The sequence below is a fragment of the Raphanus sativus genome, chromosome 1, assembly GCF_000801105.2.
Source record: "Raphanus sativus cultivar WK10039 chromosome 1, ASM80110v3, whole genome shotgun sequence".
Lineage (NCBI taxonomy): Eukaryota > Viridiplantae > Streptophyta > Magnoliopsida > Brassicales > Brassicaceae > Raphanus > Raphanus sativus.
Window position 1 is genome coordinate 12,723,336 of NC_079511.1, and position 18,158 is coordinate 12,741,493.

General features: G+C 31.3%; 2 protein-coding genes, 2 long non-coding RNA genes, 2 other non-coding genes and 1 pseudogene across 6 annotated transcripts; 4 read left to right on the top strand and 3 right to left on the bottom strand.

Annotated features, from left to right (window-relative positions):
* Positions 1-7,074: 7,074 nt before the first annotated feature.
* LOC130497880 (small nucleolar RNA U31b) lies at positions 7,075-7,154 on the top strand (annotated as a pseudogene).
* A 29-nt stretch (positions 7,155-7,183) lies between these two features.
* LOC130497889 (small nucleolar RNA snoR4a) lies at positions 7,184-7,272 on the top strand. Its single transcript, XR_008936926.1, has one exon. It is a non-coding gene; the product is annotated as a small nucleolar RNA snoR4a (small nucleolar RNA).
* A 191-nt stretch (positions 7,273-7,463) lies between these two features.
* On the top strand, positions 7,464-7,552 carry LOC130497831 (small nucleolar RNA Z196/R39/R59 family). Its single transcript, XR_008936849.1, has one exon. It is a non-coding gene; the product is annotated as a small nucleolar RNA Z196/R39/R59 family (small nucleolar RNA).
* Positions 7,553-8,226: 674 nt separating this feature from the next.
* LOC108832799 (auxin-responsive protein SAUR68-like) lies at positions 8,227-8,892 on the bottom strand. The gene has a single exon (XM_018606248.2). The coding sequence runs from the start codon at positions 8,786-8,788 to the stop codon at positions 8,375-8,377; it is 414 nt and encodes a 137-aa protein (XP_018461750.2). The 5' UTR covers positions 8,789-8,892; the 3' UTR covers positions 8,227-8,374.
* Positions 8,893-9,942: 1,050 nt separating this feature from the next.
* Positions 9,943-10,589, bottom strand: LOC108832801 (auxin-responsive protein SAUR64-like). The gene has a single exon (XM_018606249.2). It carries the CDS (start codon positions 10,444-10,446, stop codon positions 10,012-10,014), a length of 435 nt encoding a protein of 144 aa, XP_018461751.2. The 5' UTR covers positions 10,447-10,589; the 3' UTR covers positions 9,943-10,011.
* A 2,257-nt stretch (positions 10,590-12,846) lies between these two features.
* LOC108859515 (uncharacterized) lies at positions 12,847-16,641 on the top strand. The gene is made up of 5 exons (XR_001950492.2): positions 12,847-12,972; positions 13,125-13,181; positions 13,303-13,372; positions 13,754-13,840; positions 13,947-16,641. It is a non-coding gene; the product is annotated as an uncharacterized LOC108859515 (long non-coding RNA).
* Positions 13,320-13,834, bottom strand: LOC130496046 (uncharacterized). Its single transcript, XR_008935070.1, has 2 exons — positions 13,586-13,834; positions 13,320-13,525 (listed from the first exon to the last, which is right to left on the bottom strand). It is a non-coding gene; the product is annotated as an uncharacterized LOC130496046 (long non-coding RNA).
* Positions 16,642-18,158: the final 1,517 nt, after the last annotated feature.

The window sequence follows — 18,158 nt, forward strand, 5'->3', positions numbered from 1 at the left end:
TTAAAAAGTGATTTTTTAAAATAAAAATTTAAGAAAATATTCTTAAATTTGAATTTAAGAAAATATTTCTTAATTTGTATGATATCATTTAAATTTGTTTTATAACATCTTCCTGAAGAAGTGTAATATATTCATAAATTTAAATTATATATATATATATATATATATCTTCATTAAATATATGGAAATTTTCATAAATATGTCGTTAGAAATATATTTTTAAATGTGTATTCAAGAAGATTTTCATAAAAATATATTTATGAATACTTTATTGAATTTGAACTATATGTATATTTAATAAGATATTTAAAAAATATATAACATTTTCCTAAAGTTTTCATAAGACTTTCATAAACTTTATATCTAAATTTTATAAAGATGTTATACATATTTAAAAGAATCTCTGTAAATTTTCGAGAGATTATATACTGAAAAATATTTTTTTAAACAAATATACATATAAATTGAATTCAAGAACATGACATACAGATTTAGGAACAAATTTCTAAGTATACGTACAAACTACATTTAAGAAATATTTATGAAGGTATTTCTTGATTTAAAATTTCTTACAAATTTAGAAAAATATCATACATGAAGTTCTTTCTAATTTTTTATAATAACATTTCTATAGTTCTATTTGGAAATAGATAAAAAAATTAGAGAAAAAATCGACAAAACATATTTTTGATTTTATCCTTTCAAAAATTTAATATATATATATATATATATATATTAAAATTTAATAAATAATAAACTAAAATTATAAAAAGATGATAAAAGTGTCAATTATTCTTTTGGTAAAATCTATTTTGGGCATGTTGGGTTTTAAATGCTATTTTATGAATAAAAGCAAAAAGACTATTTAAGAGGTTCACCTTTTATACTAAAATGTTTATAAATAGAAAATTGTATTTTTTTTACTGAAAATGCTAATGAATAACACAAATGGTTGAAATCGTAACTATTGAATCATTATGAACCATTTAGTTATTGAACCATCACCACTTGATTACCTGGTTAGCGGTCAAGAATCGGCTATCAACAGGTGATAGGATGCGCTCTTGGGGGATGACGCAATGCTGCACACTGTGTGGAGAGATTAATGAGACAAGGGATCATTTGTTCTTTGCATGTCCATACTCATTCACAGTGTGGCACAGCATGGCAAATCGTATTCCTGAATCCCATACGGACCCAGATTGGCAAATGACTCTTGATCATCTACAGGAATTGAGAGCTGGTGCGATGGATACTATCCTCCTCAAATTGTTATTTCAGGCTACGATCTATCACATTTGGAGAGAGCGCAACGCGCGAAGACATCACACTGGTTGGATAGCTACTGATTCAATGTGCACTTTGATTGATAAAGCGATGAGGAACCGCATATCATCACTCAAGTATAAGGCATGACATAAGTACACGGGATTGCTTCAGAGATGGTTCTTACACACTTTGTAGGCTTACACACTTTGTAGGTTCACAGCTCTTTTTCTTTTTCGGGTTATTTCACTACATAAATAGGCATAGAAGTCTTATAAATTCTTTTGTAAATGTTCCTTCCCTATATGGATGAATAAATTTGAAATTTCATCAAAAAAAAAAAAAACTGTTTAGTTTTTTTTTTATGTAAAAAACTCAAGCGTTGTAAATAATTCCTCCTAACGAGAATTTAACCTAAATGGAAAAGTGCTTACTAAACACTCACTTACCACCAGACCAACATCTCTTTGATTAAACTGTTTAGTTAGTGAATTAAAAATAGGATTTCATATTTTAACGCATGTTAATAGAAATAAATATATCCGTTAGAGCCATACTTACCCTTAAAGAAAAAGGCAACAGTCCCAGGCCCCCAACTTTCTCATCAAATTTTAGGGCCCCATTTATTATCTTGACTTATTTCTTTTTTTTACTAGTTAATTGATAGAGAAAAATATAAATGAACTATTTTAAGTTTTTAACTAAAACAAATACCAAAATATATATTATTTCTGTCTTTCAGGATGTTAATAGAAATATTTATATTCATCTTGTGCATGTGATAGATTGTCTACATAAATATGTTATTGTTTTTTGAAGAAATTATGTTCTCCATTAATTTCAGTTCTGTTGTTTTCGTGTTTTACGATGTTTTAATTGTTTTCTTAAAGTATTACCTATTAAATTATTAATTGTGTTTCATAAATTATTTGATGTAATAATCCATATATAGCTATTGTAAAAATACAAAATATTGTATATATATTAATCGCTCTCTCTCTCTATATATAAACAAATCTATTAAAATTTTCTTTGCAAAACAGAAAATGATTTATATGAAGTTTTAAAATTTAATCTTATATAAAAAATTTAAAAATCATAAAATATTTTTATTTTATTTAATATACATAATGTTTTACTGTTTATAATTTTTTTCTAGCAAGAATTTTTTTAAAAACATTGTTTTTTGTCATAGGCCCCAAAAAATCTTCACACGGCACTCTCTGTTACCAAAGAATCTAAATACATAGTAACTAGGTGTTTTCCTGCACCATGTGCAGTAAAAAAATTTTAAAATATTTTCTAACAGATAAATATAAATTATATTTTTTTATTAATATTATAAATTTTCTTTTTCTTATTAATATTTTAATATAAATTTGATTTAACTGAACATTAAAATTAAGATAAAAACAATTTTGTTTTTTTTGAAATATATTTAAGAATGTGCATGTATATATTTAAAATTATAATCTTAGATAGATTTTTCTATCTATTTATTTTAATTAAATATATTAAATAAATATGTAAAATTGCATAATTGTCAAAAATTAAAATTAAACAATATTTATAAAATCTGTAGATATATATATATATAAGAAACTAATGATTTTACGATTTAATTTGATTTTACGATTTAATTTTTATAATTTTCTAAAAATATGTATATATTTTTGAAATATTTTAATTTAAATGATATTTCAAAATTTGAAATGCCATAATTGAATATATTTATTTTAATGATGATTTATGAGTTATTACCATATTTTAAAAAAGTTCAAAAATATAAATCGACAATAAATGTAATACATGAGTTATTACCATATTTAAAAAGTTTACCAAAAATATAAATTAACATTAAATATAATTGTCCATGTCATATTAATCTATAAGACATGTCATCAATTTTAGTAGCCATGTCATATTATTTTTGTGAAAATGATTGTATAAGACATGTAGCAAATCACTTCTCAAATATAGTCTAGGGGATGAAAATTTCATAATTGTCAAAAATTAAAATTAAAAAATATTTATAAAATCTGTAGATACCTATAAGAAACTAATGATTTTAAGATTTAATTTGATTTTATGATTTAATTTTTGTAATTTTCTAAAAATATGTATATATTTTTGAAATATTTTTAATTTAAATGATATTTCGAAATTTGAAATGTCATAATTGAATATATTTATTTTAATGATGATTTATGAGTTATTACCCTATTTTTGAAAAGTCCAAAAATATAAATCGAAAATAAATGTTATATATGAGTTGTTACCATATTTTAAAAAGTTTACCAAAAATATAAATTAACATTAAGTATAATTGTCCATGTCATATTAATCTATAAGACATGTCATCAATTTTATTAGCCATGTCATATTATTTTTGTAAGAATGATTGTAGAGAAGACATGTGGCAAAAATTGTCCATGTCATATTAATCTATAAGATATGTCATCAATTTTAGTAGCCATGTCATATTATTTTTGTGAGAATGATTGTAGAGATGACATATGGCAAAATCACTTCTCAAATATAGTCTAGGGGATTGTATAGATTAATATGACATGGGAATGAGTAGGACCGCGTTAGGATAATTAAATATAAATGATCTCTACATCATATAACTGGACCACTAGTTATTTTATTTTATTGCGAAAGGTTTTTTTGTTGTTGGTAGTTTCATTTCTTCACGCTAGAGCTATAATATAATACATAAAAATAAAATAAAAAATAATTAAGGGGTTAACATCATAGTAGAGTCACTTGGGTTAACATCATAGGCTTACTTTTATATTTTAAGTAAATATCCGATTCACAATTTAGTCTTATTGCTTTACGGCTTGGGTTATGTTAAAAATAAGATATTGCGAAGCCACATCAGGATAATCTTGAAGCATATGCGAGAATGTCACTATGGATATTCCTTTTCATTTCCCTAGTTTGTATATAGTTTTGTGGTAAAAGTATATTGTAGTAACAATTGATGGATATTTAGCAAATTCTTAGTTATTCTTTTGGGTTAAGGAACAAGACTAGAGCCTACTGACAAAGTACTTCGTCAGAAAATCTTAAACTGATAAGCCAAAACAGTGTTGAAAAGTACAAAATGTCGTAGAAAACTACAAAGGTTTTTTCTTTGACTCATTCAATACAAACTGCATATATTAGGAATCTATTCAATCCCTTTTTAATATAGTATTCACTCTAACTTTGAATTGATCGTTTAGATATCTTCATTATCCTGTAACTGTAACATAAACAATTATATGAATGTATAAATTAAATTTAGTCTGACGTGAATTTTTTTTTTTTTTTAGCAACTGTCTGACGTGAATAAACTTATATGAAACAAGATATATAACCAATATTTGAAAATGAACATAGCGGGATAAAAAAATTATTATAGCATCAACTTAAAATCTAATGGATAGAGGTAAAAAGTAGTAATCGTCTCTAAGATATGACATTTGCATATGGACATTACTGTCCGATTCAGTTTGCAATCTGCTAGAATGGTACATATCTGATTTGACTTTTACTGAATGCTATATATTTGTAACAATTGTTTAAGGTAAGAAGATGTACAAGTAGGCATGGTCTTTAGCATCAAGTGGTGATTAAGATCCGTGATTTTATTAACATAAACTCTGAAAAGAGAGACTTGTTCAAGCAATATAAAAGATCTGCGATTTGCAAATGGAGGTACTTTAATTTGAAAGAAAAAAATTATGAAAAGAGACTTGTTCAACTCATGTAGCTCCAAAACGAGCTCTGTCTCTCCTGATTCTACAGATTATTAGTTTTGGTTTGCTTATTTGTAGTTTTCCTTCAGATCATCACATCTGAAAATTAGATTAGCATGTACATTTGACTATATGACATCACGAGTTATTATAGATATCGAAACAGCTAGTCGTGTGATTCTAATTGTAACACAATACTTATATGTGTACATCTTGTTCACAGCTGTTTCAAACTTGATCGGTCATTTAAAGATAATGTTACAGTGATTACAGGTTACTTTAAAACGTTGTCTCGTTTAACTAAAACATATAACTGATTTTCAAATTTGATTTTGACAGAGCACAAGTTGTGAACTGTGGTTAGGAAGCAAATACATACTATTTATTCAGATGGATTGAGTAAGGAATAAAGTGGTCCACTAATTTTTTTTTAACAGAAAAATAAAGTGATCAACTTATTTATTTGTTTTTGAATATTATTGATTGCATATATCATATAAATCTATTGAAACATTTGGCATATTCGTTTAGATGTAACAAAAATACATATAAAACTAGGCAATTCTCCCATATAACCAAAAAATTAGTATTTTCACCAAAAATCAACAACGAGGAAAATGATCAAAATATATTTCATTCAACAGTGAAAAACCTATATATATTTATTTTATAGATATATAAATATAAATAATTATTTAAAGAAAAATTCAAAGTGAAATTAACTTTTATAGTTTTTGAATTATACATTTTTTGAATTAAACATTTTTATAAAAACATATTGAATTTTTTTTTTTCAAAATTTTATTTTAAAATCCAAAGATTCTTTCCGAAATTATTTTTAAACTTTTAAAAAGTATTAATTTAATTTTTAAATCCTAAACTCCGTCCCTCAAATACAAATTTAGTAGTTAATGCTAAAAGGTGAAAATATTTATTTATCTAATTTAATGAAACATTTCGGTTATTTTGAACATTGAAAGCTAACTTTTTAAAGATCATTTAAAAAATTTCTCTATAAAACTTGGTGTGACATAAATAAGCACATATAAAGCTTGGAAGAGTTTGTATGTTTCTCCACAAATAAGCTCGGCACAAACGCATAAGAGTAATTTATTTAAAAAAAAAACTGGACTCAAGAATAAAAAAACCAACAAAAGTTAGTATAGAATGTATTTTGTTTTGGGGTTGATGATGCAAAAATAAAAGAGAGAGGAGGGTTGGTGGTCTAAACAAGAGTCACTGTCGTAAGGATGTCGAGTGTAAAGGTGAAAGACCTAATCCGTTCGTTTGCTTTGCGTCATGGAATACAATTCTGTGCGATGTTTGTTTCTCCTTTTTCTTAGGCTTCAAATTGATTACGCAAACTATTATACATCACATGTACTTAAGATAGTATATGTTAACCTAAAACTTTTGACAAGTGGACTTAGAAGAAGCAAGAAATCAAGAACCGTATCAGAAGAATGAGGTCCATAAAAGAGAAGACAGTCTTTGTCCTTTTCTTTATATAGAGATTGAACACGTCCAAGTTCCAATACAAAACATCCCAACTTGATCACAAACGTGAAACTACCGATGGATGCAGAGTCTGCTTCCCAAATATATATTTAAACGTGTTTATTGTAAGTTGCTTATAGATTGTATTCGTGCTAAACCGAAATCAAGTGATACAACACAAACGTAGAAAAATCCTTCTGGTTTAGTTAGAATCTCCACAATGCATTACGAATAATGGGTCTTTTGAATATTAAACTAGTCCTACTTAAATCCATGACAAAGGCTTTTGAAGACGGTTGATTAAGAAGGCCAAGGCCCACGAAAAGCGAAGCGGGAGAGAGAAACCCTAAAAACCTAATCAGTCGTCTGCTTATATATAAAGCGAAAACCTTTGGATTCTCTTACACACACCAAAATCAAAGACGACCTGAAAACGCTAATTTTATTGCAGCAATCTCTGTTTATTATCTTGCTTTGGTTGTTGTTCTGTCTAGGAATGTTATTAGCTAAGCTGTATTGTAGATGCCCTTTCTCGATGTTTTTGGATCTATTACTTGTTTGCGAAAGTGATGATATGAAATTGTCGCCCCAGTCTTATTTGCATTCATTGCAACATGGTGATTGACTATTTTCGTCTGATTCTCTCTCAATTTTTTCTTTAAAAAAGGATTGGAAGTGAAGAAAAGGCATATAATTGTTTTGTGACATCCAGTCTGATCTGCTTCTGCAGAATTGAGTGATTTGCCATGTCCTCTGATCCTCTTTTAATTATAAATATGACTTGTGTTTTTATTATTGCAAAGTGTGGGGAATGAGGATGTTTATTAAACCATACGTCTGCAAATCTGAACTACAGTGTAGATTCATAGACATGCACTACCATCTGACCTCATGTTTTCTAACTATTTTTTGCTTCTATTTTTCTTAAACCTGTCTTATAATTTGGTTTGCTGCAATCGATGATGAATAAAATCGTCCATATTTAATGATAATCCCATGATTATTAAACACTAGATCACCATCTTTCGGCTGAGGTTGCAGTTTACTCTTCATATGTTTTTTCCTTTTAAGAAATTTTCAATGGTATTTGATTTACACTGTTAGGTTAGCGTTTCTCTTGTCGTAGTTTGCAGGTTGCTTTTCATATATTTTATATTTTTGTTCTTTTGCAGGTTATTTACATCTGAGACGGCAATATGTTTTTGATTTCATTTTTCGAGGATGGATTATAACCAAGAAATGTCTTTGTGACTATATTCTGTTGTTTCATCAACGTGTTTGTGATTGTAAATTTAAATTCTCTTAGTTTATATTGTGAGAGAGATGGCCGTCTGCTTTATTTTTATGTGATTGCAAGTTATAACCTTTAATCAGAAATAACATTTGATCAGAAATACAGCAATTGTCTGACAATTATTTTTTTAAACTTTTGCAAAAACAAAACATTCAAGGAATGGCAACACTATATGAACATGGATAAACATGGTCAGAACTAAATAAAGGGCTAGGTGCCATTACTGGACATTGAGCGGTCCAAACATGGATTAGATGTTAGTTTGTAGGTCTATCAGCTAAATCAAATGTTATTAGTCACGAAAATTGCAGAAAGCCTAGATTTAGGGTACGCAACAAATGTTAGATCAGAGATACATGCAAAGAATGACGTGTATTGAAAACTTTTGACTGAAACTTTCAGTAGAGAAACAGTTTTGAGTATACAAAACGAATTCATCTGTCATTGTTTACAATGAAAATTGATTTTGATGGAACAATGCTTATGGAGACGTGGGTTGAATATCTGAATAAAGCCTATCTAATCTTAAATATCTTTACAAATACAAAAAATGCCACATACTGATTCTCTAAAATACAAACAGTTGTTCTTTTTGTAAAGAGCATGGATAAGAACACCTAGCCGTAGGGATTGACATTAATAGAGCTCTTTCTGTGTCTCCATCCATTCGTAGATCGATCAATTTGATCAGGTACTCCATGAAAACAGAATCACATGGCAAGGTGATTGGTCCACTGGTTGGGAGGCCGAATTCTTCTTCAGAGATCTTAAACAGCTCTTGGAAAACAGAATTGCCCAGGTAACTTAATGGAAAAGCAAAGCGTGCTTTATCCGCCGTGTAAACAACAAAACAACCTTTTTCTACTGCTGTTGAGCTGCTAGTAGATGTACTTGATCTTTGGAATGAGATTCTTTTCCTGTGTAGGGCTGCTCTCTGTTGCCATTTCTTGGCCATCTTGAGTAGCTTCTTTGTGTTCATCATTATTTTTAGGGAAATGACTTGTTTCAATCAAAAAGCACAAGGGATTTGTAATTAACTTGTGTTGTATAGCTCTTTGAATGCAATGTATATAGATGAGTAATCCCATAGGATCGTTGTACATATATATAAAGAGAAGCTAAAGTTTGGATAAACTTAGAAATACCAAACCAAACATAGCACATGTTTCTGTCTTTGTTGTATATGATAAAGGGTCCCAAGTTAGTAATCAATCTTGTATGCTCAATCAACTTGTGGACTAAAACATCTTCTGAAAAGACATGACCATGTGATTAAACTTTTAGATACAAAGACGTGCAAGTGAACGAAAGATACTTGTAGGCCCTTTGATGTTCTCAGGGAATTTAAAACCACAAACCTGAAAAATTTCAGTGGTTATGGTTAATTCTAGAGTCCTTTAATATTAAATTCCTTAAAAGTCGGGAGAATTTAGTTGGCTTTTAACCGTTAAGCTTCAAAACCAACGGTGCAGCCCTGTAACAATTTTGGTAATGAGTAAAAAAGTGTCACAGAACCCTTAAGGTTGTTTAGCAAAATGAAACCCTCAAGGTACATTTTGAAAACTATTTACCAGAAGTCTATGCGAAAAGCATTTGCTGACCGTTATGTTCTTGTTGCCACATACATTGTAAAGAGCATCTCTCACTTGGAGACAAGAATTGGTAGAGTAACCAGAAAGACCAAACTCATGCTTTTTTTTCTTGACCAAACTCATGCTAAGTAAAAAGTAATCTAAATCCGAAATATAGAAAAGGGACTAAACTATATTTTGGTGCAGCACATGATATGGTAAAAACAAACATGTCATACTGAAGAAGATGATGATGGCCATGTAGATAAGTCCATAGATTAGACGTCCAAAAATCAACTACTCTTTTAATATTTCTTATTTCCTCGGTACATATTAAGTTCGTATCATAGGAACGACTCTTTCGTGTAATAATCTTTTGTTACATGTGCATCATATCATAGGAACGCCTCTTAACAGTTGCACCATTTCTGAGACGGAAAGTTTTCATAATTAGACATTTCTTAGTGAAGTATCTTGAAGATTTTTTACCGTCAACTTTATATGAAAGCATGAGTACAAGTGATATTGACGTTGTTCACTTTTCCTTGTTTGCAACAGAAGTTGATTTTGATGAGAAGAGATGAAGATAATCATTTGTATTTCTGTGTCTATCTAATACAGAAACTGCTACACTTTAAAATACAAGCAAATGTTGACTACTACTTTGATCTTGTAATTGCAAAGAGCATTGCCAAGAACATCTAGCATTAGAGATTGACATTAGCAAAGCCTTTTCTGTATCTTCATCCATTCGTCGCTGGACCAATTTGATAAGATACTCCAAGAAAACAGAATCAAATGGCAATGTGATTGGTCCTTCTGTGGGTAGGCCGAACTCTTCTTCAGAGATTTTCAAGAGTTCTTGGAAAACAGAGTTGCTCAGGTAACTTATTGGAAAAGCAAAGCGGGCTTTGTCCACCGTATAAACCACGAAGCAACCCTTCTCTACTGACGTTGAGCTGCTACCAGTAGAAGTCGACCTCTGAAATGAGATCCTTTTCCTGTGGAGGGCTGCTCTTTGTTGCCATTTCTTGACCATCTTGATTAGCGTCTTTGTGTTCATTACCATTTTCTGAAAAATATTTAATTAAAAAAGCTAGAAGTACAAAGAAAGAGAACAGATTTTGTAAGTTCTGATTTAGCGCTCTCTCTGAATGATAGTTATGAATGATGAAAAATACCATTGCCTTGATTCATTTTATAGAAGGAGAAACCTAACCAGACACAACACCTGCCTATGTTTCTACTCTATCTGATCAATGATGGTCCCAAGTTGCATAATCAATTGCGCACAAAACAAATTGTGGACTATACAGCTTATGGTGAGAAGACATGATCATTTGGGTATGAAAATTAAAAGCTTTGGGTGTGATTGTTAATGGCTGTAGGTGCTGTCAAAAAGCACCATTTATTTCTAAAGCACCAAATTTACATCAATCAAGCTTTAATGACTTTTTAAAAATCACAGCTCCAGAAATAATCTACAGCTCTTTAAGTGCTTTCTAAAGCCAAATATTTAAATCAATTTTTTTGAGCTTTCCACAAAATCTACAGCAATAAAATTTAAAACCAAAGTAAAGAATCTACAGCTTTTTTTCTACAGCATAAATTTCAAAGCAAAATCTACAGCAATAAATTTTCTACAAGAGTTAATTACCGTGTATATGATACTTACAACAAAAATTGAGAATTTGTAAACAAGAGAAGACAAAAAATACCAAACTCATGCTTCTTGACACCGTTTTTTATTAGCATAAGGGTCCCATGTTGGTGAGTAGATCTATTAGCTATAAGCCAATGTGATAACAAAAATAATAGGTCAAGAAATTATTAGGGGACAACAAATCTGTGGTGAAATCAGGGACAAAGTTGTGGTTACAATTAATGATCAGAGAAATAGATAGACACAAAGAATTACATGTGTTGTTGAATCAAAGACGAAGATCCTTATGGAGACATCTCGTGTCTTTATTAGTTCTTTCCCATTCTAAGATATTCATAGGGACAACTGGTGAATTGCTTTGACTTTTTATTACTATTGTGGAGCTATAACCTTGGTGTGAATAACAAATGATTTTGAATAGAAGTAAAATTCTTAACCCAATAACAAATAAAATTTTACTATTTTTTTGGTCAAAATAAATTTTACTATAGTTTTAATATTTATTGAACTAAAAGCAATGGTCTCAAAATTTTATAAATATTTCGAATTTTCTAGCAGTCCAAGACATGTATATTTCAAGAACGAGATTCAAAAAAACTATTGTAATGTTTTGCATGTTAGTTGCATATGCATATCATTGCAGCACCGGTTCTATGGAGAATCAACACCATTTGGTAAGAAGTAGCATAAGTTGGCTGAGACATAAGGTTACCAGAACTCTCAGCAGGCACTGGCTGATTATGTAGTCTTGATAAGAAGCTTGAAGCAGAATCTATCATCCCAGGCATCAACTGTGGTTGTCTTTGGTGGCTCTTATGGTGGAAGTAAGCTCACACCCACCACTGTCAATGGAATAATAACTTCGAATTATTTAACTATCATTCCTTATAAACTATGTTCTGTTGTATGTTATGTGTTGAGACAGTGCTTGCAGCGTGGGTAGATTGGGAGTCAAGCATCGACCACATTGGAACACCACAGAGTTTGCCGGGAACGTTAGTTTTTGTATTGTGTCCTCTCTTATTTCTTCCAGTCCATGGATCGATTTCAATAAAATGAGATTCTTGCCATGCTTAGTAGAGAATTGAGTCAGTGTTGAAGAGGTTTGGAAGCAACATCATATTCTCCAATGGAATGCATGATCCGTGGAGCCGTAGAGGGTAAGTAATACTTCGTGATGTTAAAATTTTATTGGATTTAGATCTTGACATACTGATTTTTGTCACATATTTTGTCAAATGGCGGTGTTGAGAAAAACTGAAACCCAACATTGTTTGCATATTAACAGGGCAGCTACGAAAGACAACCCCAAGTGGCTGAAAGAGCAGAGGTGGCCATTATTAAGAAATGGATCGGTGAATATTACAGAGATTTGAAAGAATAAGGAAGATCAATAGAAAGCCGAAGGTTAACAAATAAAAACTATGGGTCTATCAAGTAGTTTGAAATTCAGTTTCAGTGTAATAAATCAAAACTTGATGTTTATGAAACCAAACAAATCCAATATTTTAAGTGAAAGATATGAAAAAAATGAGAATAACTTTTTTTTTCTTTTGAACACAAACAAATAGAATAGCAAGAACTAATATTTCATTGCTTAAAATACAAGACCGGTTTGGTTTAATAGACATAGACACGACGCCGTATAAGTAGTAGACATCGTTAAAATATTCAAGATCGGTTTGGTTTAAGTGGAAAATATAACTGTAAACGCAGGACCGGTTCAAATTCAAAATAATTGGCTCAGTTTTTAAAATAAAGCCGTTAGAAAACGCGTCTTCACCAAATGCATAAGTGATCTACGCCGTTAATTAAATGTAAACCTTAAGAATCGTGTGCGTCCCAATTTATTCCTTCTCCTGGGAAAATTTCTCTCGATCGACTCCTCGAAGATCTGCAAAACCGGAAAATCCGATTACGGTTTTTAGATTAGTAAGTGTTTCACTCTCTGTAAATCCTGAATTTGTTTTGAGGATTTCTAAGTCTCGAGTACTCTTTGATCACGATTTTGTTTCTGGGTCTCCAATTTTTTTTTTTTAAATTGTTCAATCTTTGATTAGATTGTTTTTGATTTTCTTTTGAAGGTTGATTCCGCCTGAAACCCGATGTGATTGTTTGGGTTTCTCACACTCGCTGTCGAGGTACGTCTCTATATTATGTTGATTAGGGATTTTGTAAGGTTCGTGTTAATCATTCATCTGTTTCGCGATATCATTTTCGCGTTTTCAATTTGACTAATTGTTCAAAGTTCGATTTTCGCAGTGATCTTAGGTTTAGGGTTATTTTTCTTCGTTTTCGTTTTGGAGCGAAGCTTCTTGACTCATTCTTCGAGGTAAATAAAATATTTATGATTTAGGGTTTATCCTTTTCTCCCTTTGAAGCTAAGCCTTGAGGTTTGATGATTTTAATTTGAACAATCCTTTGTAAGTACATCACATACATACATACATACACTGCATGCATACATACATACATACATACATACCTATATACATTCATACATTCATTCATACATACATACATACATACATACATACATACATACATACATACATACAGTGTCAATTTATCTGTCACAGGTGATTTTGCTGGTGGTCAAACTCCTGTGAACAGATCCGTTTATCCATAGATTTTTGTGTTTAAATCATACTTCTCAGGAATCAATCCCAAATGGTTTCATCATCATCATCATCACTCTTGTTTCTCAATGTAGGTTTGGCTATAGGAGGAGTGTTGAAGATTGCAATCGTTACTTCACAAATTTTATTTCTGTATAAATTTCACACAAGTCAGCGTCATGGTAAGTGTCTGGACATGGTTTTGGTTTTGAACATATGATAGTATCTCTTGGAACAGGAATCTCACTTTGCCTTTTTTTTTACTCTGTTTTTTTTTTTGTCTGACAGAGTTACTGCTTTACATATCTTGAAGCTTCTCTGCGTGAAACCATCGTCGTTGAGGTAATTTATCCTTCGTTGATCATTTCTAAATGATGAGTGTTATCTGTCCGATTTTTTTTATTTTGGGTAACATTGTCCCGTGAGAAATCTTATGGTTGGTATAGTGCATGGTCTAAAGAAGGATGTTATGGGGATGGAAAATTAAGACTTGGAGTCTATTGGTTGGTAGTGCATGCTTGCTTGCTTTAACACAAAGACTATATGAAGATCATAGGCAAGCACTGATCTAATAGTGTTATCTGTCCGATTTTTATCTCGGATAACATTGTCCCATGAGGAATCGTTTGGTTGGTAGTGCATGCTTAAAAGTCTTAACACAGACTATGTGAGGAGGATGAGAAAGAAAATGACCCACGGCTTAGAAAAAAATCTTTTGATGGTAATGGCTTAAATAAGACTCATTGGATTGGAGAAAACGACCAACAACTTAAAGATGTATGCTTAAAAGTCTTAAAAGTCTATTGGTTGGTTGGTGGTAGTGCATGCTTAAAAGTCTTAAGACAGATTGTCTTTGCGATAACCACAAGAGACAGAGACTATGAGTTGGATGGGGTTTGGTTTACGATTTGTTGGATGGAAAGAAAGAAACGATCAACAGGTGAAATAAGCTTAAACGAAAGTCTTTCACACAAAAGACAATTATGGGGGTTGCTTAGAAAAGGGTCCTTGGTGTAATAAAAGAGTTCCAACGGCTTAAAGAAGTCTCTTGACAAAGACAAAAGGGGTGGGTTTTTACATATGCTGGATGGAAAAAAATGACCAGCTGATCAGACAAAAAAGGGTCCGTAAATGAAAGAACAGAGAAAAGACAAACAAAAAAAAGTCTTGAAACAAAGACTATGAACCACAAGGCTTTAAAAACTATGTCTGCTTGGTAAATACAAGGCTTAAAAAAAAGTAAACAAAGACTATGAGTTGGATAGGGGGTATAATGACCAACTCAATCGAAAACAGTTTCTGCTTTGTAAAAGGTCAAGAGAAAGACTATGAGTTGGATAGGGGGTATAATGACCAACTCAATCGAAAACAGTTTCTGCTTTGTAAAAGGTCAAGAGAAAGACTATGAGTTGGTTTGTAATTTTGGTGGATGGAAAGAATGAACAATTCCTTAAGACAGAACTGATACAAAAAACAACTAATGGCTTTGGAATGTCTCTTGACAAAGGCTGCCAACGGCTTAACGAATCATAACACACAGAATCTAAACAAGGATTATGAATCGAAAAGGATTTTATGAATCGAAAAGGATTCTTTACTTTAGACAAAAGACAATATGGGCCCGTTGGATGGAAACATTGACCAGCGGCTTAGGAAAGAAAGAATGTCCCTAGATGAATAAAGAAGACTAATGGCTGAGAGAGTTACTTGTTGGATGAAGAAAATGACAAACAGCTTTTAAAAACCATAAGAAAGACTACATGAACTAAAAGAGTTAAAGGCTTTAACAAACTGTTCAAGTTTTTCGAGAAAGACTTGAATATGGTAAATCAACTTACACTTGCTGTATGAAATGATACCTAAAGGGCTTAAAGAAACCAAACTGCTTAGAGATTCTTGACACAATGATGATGAATCAAACACAGATTCTTATTTAACCACACGGCTCAGAAGTCTCTTGAGAAAGTCTATGTCATAGACTTGCTGAATGATAGAAAACAACTAACGATTTATTGTATTGATAAAAAGACCAACGACTTTAACGAAAATTCATAAGGTAAAGCTTCTTGAAAATATGAATTGACAACAGGTTCTTATGTAACCACATGGCTAAGAAGTCTTCTGAAAAAGACTCTATGGCTTGGTCTTGGTATACTAACCAATGGCTTTAAAATGTCTCAGGATAATGACTATGGATGGAAAAAGGCCCACGGCTCATGATTGAGACATGAGAAAATGGATAGATAACTGATTCTTTACTCTGCCAGGCGACTTCAAACTAAAAAAAAGTCCCAACACACAGACTATGAACCATAAGGTTTAAAGAATTGTTTCTGCTTTGATAACCACACAAGGCTTTAAAAGTTAACAAAGAGTATTGAGTTGGATGGAAATAATGACCATCATACTCTGAAACCAGTCTTAAACAGAGACACCAATGGCTTAAAGATTCTTAACAAAGATTATGAATCTAAAAGAGATTCTAACTTAAGGGCTTAAAGAAGACTTCTAGGATGGGATAAGACAACCAATAGCTTAAAGATGGGGGAAAAACGGCTAATGGCTTAAAGGTGTGTGTTAAGACAAAGACTATGAACCACAAAGCGTAAAACAAACTGTTTTCTGCTCGGATAACCACAAATATACAAAGACTATGAGTTGGATGGACATAATGATCAAATCTTAATACAAAGACAATGGAAGAATGTCAAGCTTATCTGAAATCGGTCTCCACATAGAGACTAAATCAAAATAAGGTTGCACAAGGAAAAAAGACAAAGAATGAGTTGGTATTAGATTTTTTTTTGGGTAGAGAAACAACCCACGGTTTGGAAAAGTCATTGGACAAAGACATTGGCTTGGTTTACGTTTTGTTGGATTGGGAAAACAAACGACCAACAGCATAAGACAAACTATGGAAAATCTCTTAAGAACAAAGCTGATAAAAAACAACTCACGGATTTGAGAAAGTCACACAGCTTAGGAAAGTCTTTTGACAAAGGCTACCAACGGCTTAAAAGATCATAATGCAAAGTTTCTTAAACAAGAATCAAGAGATTCCTACTTAAATAAAATTTGTTGGATGGGGAATAATGCAACCAACGGTTGAAAGATGTCTTAAGATAATCTCTGAAAAGTCCTTTGTTGGATAAAATGACTAATGGCTTAATTTAGACTTGTTGGTTGGTAAAGAAACGACCAACAACTTAGGAGAAGTCTTAACACAAAAAAATCTGAACTATGAATTGTCTTCGCGATAATCACAAGGCTTAAAAGTATAAGACAGACTATATGTTGACTTGTAGGCATGATGAATGGAAACAGTGACAAGCGGTTTAGAAAAAGGTCTTTAATGAAAAATGACTAATAGCTGAGACAATATTTGTTGGATTAAGAAAACTACGACAAACAGTTTGAAAAAGTCTTAAAGACAAAGACTATGGACCAAAAGGGTTAAAGACCTGTTTCTGTTTAATAACCCCAAGGTCTTAAAGTAGACAAAGACAGAGCTCAAACAAAATCTGTCATGACTTAAGAATATCTCTAGACAAAGACAACCTACGGCTTAGAAATGTCTAACAGCTTAGAAAAGTCTTTTGAGGAAGACTTTGTATCTCAGTTTATACTTGTTGGATGATAAAAACAACTAACGATCTGCTGTACAGAAAAAAGAACAACTGCTTAAAGATTCTTGACAAAGATTCTTATTTCCACACGGCTTAGAGAGTGTCAGAGAACTGACATGGCTTAAAAAGTCTTTTGAAAAAGACTATGGATTGGTTTTGGTAAAATGAGCAACAACTTAAAGAAGGTCTCAAAACAAATAATTTAGATGGAAAAACAATCAGCGGTACAAAAAAAAAGATGGAAAACAACCCACAGCTAAAATTAAATAAATCTCTCATGACTGAGACTGTTGGACGGATAACCGATTTTTTACTCTGCAACACCGTTTTGAATAGTTTTTTTCAACACACAGACTATGACACAAGGCTCAGAGAACTGTTTCTGCTTGACAACCACAAGGTTTAAAAGTATGCAAAGACTATAAGTTAGATGGAATTAATGACCAACTCTTACGACAAAGATTATTATTATGAATCTACGAGAGATTCTAAATTAACGGCTTAAACAAGACTTGTAGGATGGGAAAAGATGACCAATAGCTTAAGTGTCTTAAGAAAAAGATTCTGAAAGAGTCCTTAGATGGGAAAAAAACACAAGCAATGGCTTAACACTTGTTTGATGGGGAAAAAACACAAGCAATGGCTTAAAGATGTGTTAAGAGAAAGACTCTGAACTGAGAACTTAAAAGTCTTGAAGGACCAATAAGATAACTAAGGCTTAAGAAAGTCTTTAAGGCAAAAACTGTAAATTGATTATAGATTCTTTACTTTGTTTTACCCACGGCTTAGAGAGTATAATGATTCGTCAAATGGCTAATACGACCAACAGTTTCAAGGAGTAGGAAACAAAAATCGATTTTTTACAAAGTAAAGA